Source organism: Papaver somniferum, chromosome 9, assembly GCF_003573695.1.
Source record: "Papaver somniferum cultivar HN1 chromosome 9, ASM357369v1, whole genome shotgun sequence".
Taxonomy (NCBI): domain Eukaryota; kingdom Viridiplantae; phylum Streptophyta; class Magnoliopsida; order Ranunculales; family Papaveraceae; genus Papaver; species Papaver somniferum.
This window is the reverse complement of record NC_039366.1, coordinates 50832823-50838357: the sequence shown is the minus strand read 5'-3', so window position 1 is coordinate 50838357 and position 5535 is coordinate 50832823. Positions and strand designations below refer to the sequence as shown.

The window sequence follows — 5535 nt, the reverse complement described above, 5'->3', positions numbered from 1 at the left end:
TACTGCTGACAATAGTTTGGATTCCTGGTTGATGAGATCGTACGATATTTTCCTAACCCAGTCAGAACCATGTGATTCTATTATTAGATAAGTATTATCACGCACACAGTATTCTGAACCGTACCCTGTATTTATAGTATTTTTATGATCTTTCTGACCCTACCTCCGGGTTGGTTTACATGTTCTCAATGGGAATATCCACAATACGAATTCAGGCATAAAGGTTTAAGCTGATGGGTAAGGAAAGGGAGTTGCACCTTTTATGTGCAAACCTTGAACGTAGTGAAGAGTGAAAAGGGAGTTGCAACATTTGTTCACCTTGATGTGCAAGGGGAAAAGAGAAAATGACTTTTTCTGAATCCAGATATCACCGACACGTACTATTGAATTTGAAACCGGAAAACGAGGGGATCCCGTTTTATTGTGCGACTGTTTAATTGCAAACGTCGAAAAATCAAAACTAACGAACAAAGAAAAGAAAATGAATCCAATAAATAAAGCAGTGATGGTGGTAGGGTCATGAAATTGCTTTCCTTCATGAGATCAGAGAGAAAGAAAAGACTTCAACATCAAGACAGTAAAGGAAGAAGAAGAAAGGGGACAGCTAAGCAATGAACAAGGATACTCACCCACCTACCAGAAGTAGAGACCATATCCTTTTCATTCTTCTCTCACGTTCATCACCCTCTTTTTTAGGACATCTCCTCCTCCTCTTCATCACAGTCTCACGCTTCTTGCTTGCTTTCTCTCGTTCATCCCAGTCTCTCTCTTAGATAGATAACTCAGTCTTTCATCGTTCAGTTGCATGTTTCGGTTCAAGATTTAGGGTTTAAGAACAGGTTTGTCTAATTCCCTCGTCAATTTCAAAATTCTGTTTGAATTTGATTCATTGGCGGTGGAATTTATAGTTCAATTCTGTTTCAATTTGCTAGAATTGTGTTTGCATTATACTTTGAATTCTCAGTTTTGGGTTTTGTTATATTGTTTCAACAGGAATTCGAGTAAGTTTCTGTAAAGTAATTGTCGGCAATTCGTTCTGCTTCTTCTTCTTCTTCTGCTACTTCAGTTTTTTTCTGAAGCTTTAAAGGGATTACCGTGTCTTACGTTCAACATATCTCGAAGATTATTACATTAAAGGTTTGATTCCCCTTAACTCATTAGTTTCATTAGGGTTCTTTAATGTCTTCTGTTCAATATTTGATTCAATTTTGAAGACAATATCACGCAATTACTCTTTCTTACCTAATTAACAACCTCTCCAAATCAACAAATTTATTCGCTCAGGTTAAATTTCAAATTTATTATTCCTTGTTTTCTTCTTTGTTCTGCTGCAAATTCTGTTATCAAAGTCAAAATTTGAATTCTTGAGTAACACTTTTGTTCATACATTTTAAAATAAAAATTTGAGCATTGTTTTCGGTTTCTGTTTGAGATTGAAAATTTTTAATTTGAATTTTACGATTTTTTTTCTGCGCTACGTTTCAGTTTTGAAAATTCAAATTCGAATTTGGGTTGCTCACAAAAGAAATCAGCTTAATTATAATAAGAAACCATAATTTGGCGTTATTCAGTGAAAGGGACTAAATCTTTTTCTAGGTTAACGTATTAATGTTTATGCATATTTTTTTCAGTATTTCTTTCTTTAACTTGAGCAAAATAATTTTTATACTTTGGTTTACACTATGCAAGACGATAAAGGTTAATCTGAATTTTGTACAAAATAGGCTGTGTTAAACAAGGTGGGTAGTTAGGTAAAACTGTGTTCAAATAAATCAGCGAGAAAAAAAATGGATAGAATGATTTAGGTGCGTAGTTCACACAATAAGTATGATCAACCCATAAATTTCTTTCAAGTAAAGTAAATGACCGTCCCTTTTTAAAAATTAGGTTCAATGGAACCCAGGTCTCTCGAATGAGGAGGCTTCTGCAGTATTTGTAGAAGAAGCAATTTAAACGCTACACTAAGAGAACAAAACCCCGCTCGGAAGAATAATCAACATCAAAGCTTAGCACGTAGAAACTTCTGGTTAGGAACGAAAGGATGCAATTGGGTATTGAGTTCTCGTGGTAGATATTCATTCAACTATTCGGTTCGAACAAGTTTCAGAAGTCTTTGTTGAACTGTTCATTCCCAGCTCTAACCTACTTGTTCTCTTTGATATGAAACCAAGAAGCCTAAATAGGTTTCTGGCCCCAATGACAAAATAGAATGTTCAGATTAAGAAAAAACAAAAAATCTTTAGGAGTCTAAAAGGGACCGGTGTAGGTTTTAGGTGCTGCCATACATACACTTCCCATTTACTTTTACACGGTTTTGCATGGATGACAATAGCTGGTGTTGTTTTAATTCCAAGCCAACAAAAGAAAAAAAGAAATGCTGTATATTCACACGCCTAGGACTAGTACACAAGTTGGCCAACCAATGAGATACTTTCTTTGCACTACAATTACAACACCATCTCCTCATCCCTCGAGATTCTAAAACCTTATCAAAATCTGTTTTCTTTATTCATTTTGTACTCTTACTATATTACCCTCGTGGCGTGAATAAATACGCGTCAACTATAAATCCTTTTTTTATTGCAATTCTATACAGAGAAGGAAAAGAAAAACGTAATCTTTAAGAAATTTATTTATATTTATTTAAGATAACCTTTCTTTTCTGTGTATTCTAAGCAAGTAAATTTCCTCGCAGTTGATGAATAGTCCACCCTTATATAAATACTAAACTTAGTCACGATTCCTTTTTTACGAAATATATATCCATTCAGTCCTTTTTAAGTGTTAAACCCTAGAAGAAGTCTCAGTAAAACCCAATACTTCTTTCTTTCTCACAATCTCTATTGCTCTACATATACAGAAGGAAACAATCATGCTTGGTCCAGCTTTCATTGATGAGATAGGTTCCTCAAACAACTGCGGTGATTTATTCGATAGTATCGAAGATTTACTAGACTTTCCTATAGAAGAAGTTGAAGGAGACCTCGTCGGTGGAAGTGTCGGTGCTGGTAATCAGTTTGATAGTGGTGTTTGGCCCGGTTCAGCACCACCCGTTGAACCTTTAACTTCTGTTTTCAACGACAACAACACTACCTCAGACCTTGATACAGGACTTCCGGTGAGTTACTTGGTCAATTTTCCGTCAGTTTTTTTTTTATTTACGTAAAGAGAAAACAAGCATAAAGGATAACATTAGTTTTATCGAAAAATAATTTCACTGCATAAGAAAAAGTCGGTTTTCATTGCATAATAATAACTGATTAGTATAAATGTATTTGGATTATGGGTCAAAGTACGTATATAGTTCGAGTAGGAGATTCTTTTGTAACAACATGGAATATGCTTTTCTTGTAATAGCCGTTGGATTTTAGAAATAGTCATAATATTTTTTCACAAAAACCTGGTTAAGGTAAATGCATTTTTGAGTTGCCTTTGAGTTAGTCTCTCAGTTCAGAAAAGGTTTAACGGTTATGATGTCATTTCTCTCTCTTTTCAAATCACAACTTTACACGTCCAAAAATGGTTTTCTTCCAATAAATGTGTGACATGTGGCATTTCTTTAACGTGACTACGTACCGGTTTACAGGCACCGATATTTATTCCTAACAGAACGTGTAAAATGGGTCCCACAAAGGAACCCCCACCATGTGAAGTGGTTAAATAGGTGGTTTACTAGGTTGTCCATTTATAGTCACGAGCAAGTCACATTGTGGTGGGGTCGGTGGCCGGGCCCACATGACACCCCAACCTGTAAACTTTTCATTCAACAAGAAAAATTTGGTGGTCTCTTTATTGTCATGGGCCTTTTATGGTTATATTTTCTATGGACTCTTTTTAGGCCCATAAGTTATTACTCTGTTCGAAAATATTTACATGCATCGGCTAAAGAAGATCTCAGCTACCAATTTGAGGCGGTAGTTCCTTAAACAGCTTGATAGATATGTTGTTCAATGCCATAAACATGTCTCTCTACCATGTTACAGTTAATTAACACATCTGATTCTCGTTGCTTAACCCATTGAATTTCTATGTTTGTCAGTATGATGATTTCCCACAGATGGAATGGCTATCAAGCTTTATGGAAGATTCTTTCTCAGGCGGAAGTACTATCCTAGATAGTGATACTACTACAAACGTTGCAGATAACAAAAACAATGTCAGCAGCAACATTAAGACTGAGAGTCATGAGTTTAATCAGTTCCAAACATCCAGTCCAGTGTCTGTCCTGGAAAGTAGCAGCTCTTGCTCTAGTGGCATGAAAACAATGCCACTTAATGCTGAATCGTTCATCCGAGGCCGTGCTCGTAGCAAACGTCCACGCCCTGCTACCTTCAACCCTCGCCCTGTCATACAACTTATCTCTCCAACATCATCCATTACGGACGCAACAACCACCACAGCCACCAGCAGTTCAGAGATTCTTTCGGAAATTGGCAACCATGCAGAGTCCCGTGTTATGATGAAACTAGCCGAACGGGGTTATATGTCATCATTCGAACCCAAAAAGAAGATTAAGAAGATCAAAATTAAGAAAATCAAGATGCCAACCTTGTCAGGTTCAATGGACTATTTCCAAAATGTGGCTACTGCATCCAATGCTCCTGTTAGGAAATGTCTGCATTGTGAGATAACAAAGACTCCACAGTGGAGAGCAGGACCCTTGGGGCCGAAGACCCTCTGCAACGCCTGTGGTGTACGTTACAAATCAGGTAGACTCTATCCTGAATACCGTCCTGCTGCAAGTCCAACCTTTGTTCCTACTCAGCACTCCAATTCCCACAAGAAGGTCTTGGAGATGAGGATCAGAACTTGTGAGAAGATGCAGAAGCCAACAGTTGAATTCTTGCCAAAAGCTAGTCATTTGCTTGATGAGATATGACTACGATGAAGAAGAATTAGAGACTTTTTGCATCTTGTTTGTTTTTTCATTTCTTAGTCCATTTTGTTTATTGTACAGAAATGAGGAAGATGGGGAAACATGACCAAATAGTTGACCATATTTTAGTTCACGAGAGAGATGAAGAGAGAAAAACTTAGAACAGGGTAGAAAGATAGCAGCTTATAGATTAGAATATAGGTGTAGCTCGAGAACTAGGTTTAGTTAAGGAGAATCAATCATGTATGCCTTTCTTTGGTTAAATTTTAGAAATTCTTTTTGCAGTTAATAATTTGTTTGGAAAGAATGATGGATAACTGAACTTTTATGTTTCATTTGTTAAATTATCACACTTGTCACTTTCTTTACGGTAACAGATCAGGGACAATCATTCAACTAATTCTTTAGAACATGCTTGTATAAGGATAAGTTGAACCTTAAACTGGGTAATGGCAATCCCTTGTGCAGAATGCTTTGGGATGAACTAACCAAGCATTACTAGGACCAGCCTTTGAGCTTCAACCAAGCATTACCTTGAACGGGGTAATGGTAGACTAAAGAGACAGACCAGCCCTTCAGAGCTTAATCAAGTGGTACGCTAGAGATTTCTCTTATTGCCTAACTGGTGTTCCAGATATTGGATATTGTCGAATTCATAC

At 36.8% G+C, this 5535-nt stretch overlaps 1 protein-coding gene across 1 annotated transcript; it reads left to right on the top strand.

The window, feature by feature from the left end:
- The first annotated feature begins 578 nt into the window (after window positions 1-578).
- LOC113310760 (GATA transcription factor 8-like) lies at window positions 579-5180 on the top strand. The gene is made up of 4 exons (XM_026559531.1): window positions 579-839; window positions 994-1137; window positions 2861-3118; window positions 4040-5180. Exons 3-4 carry the CDS (start codon window positions 2873-2875, stop codon window positions 4877-4879), a joined length of 1086 nt encoding a protein of 361 aa, XP_026415316.1. The 5' UTR covers window positions 579-839; window positions 994-1137; window positions 2861-2872; the 3' UTR covers window positions 4880-5180.
- Window positions 5181-5535: the final 355 nt, after the last annotated feature.

What these genes read in the sequence shown, in the direction of transcription:
- LOC113310760 (XM_026559531.1), top strand. Translation starts at nt 2,873, where the DNA reads ATGCTTGGTCCAGCTTTCATTGATGAGATAGGTTCCTCAAACAACTGC. An exon ending in ACCTTGATACAGGACTTCCG is followed by an intron (nt 3,119 to 4,039) that starts GTGAGTTACTTG and finishes TATGTTTGTCAG; the next exon opens with TATGATGATTTCCCACAGAT.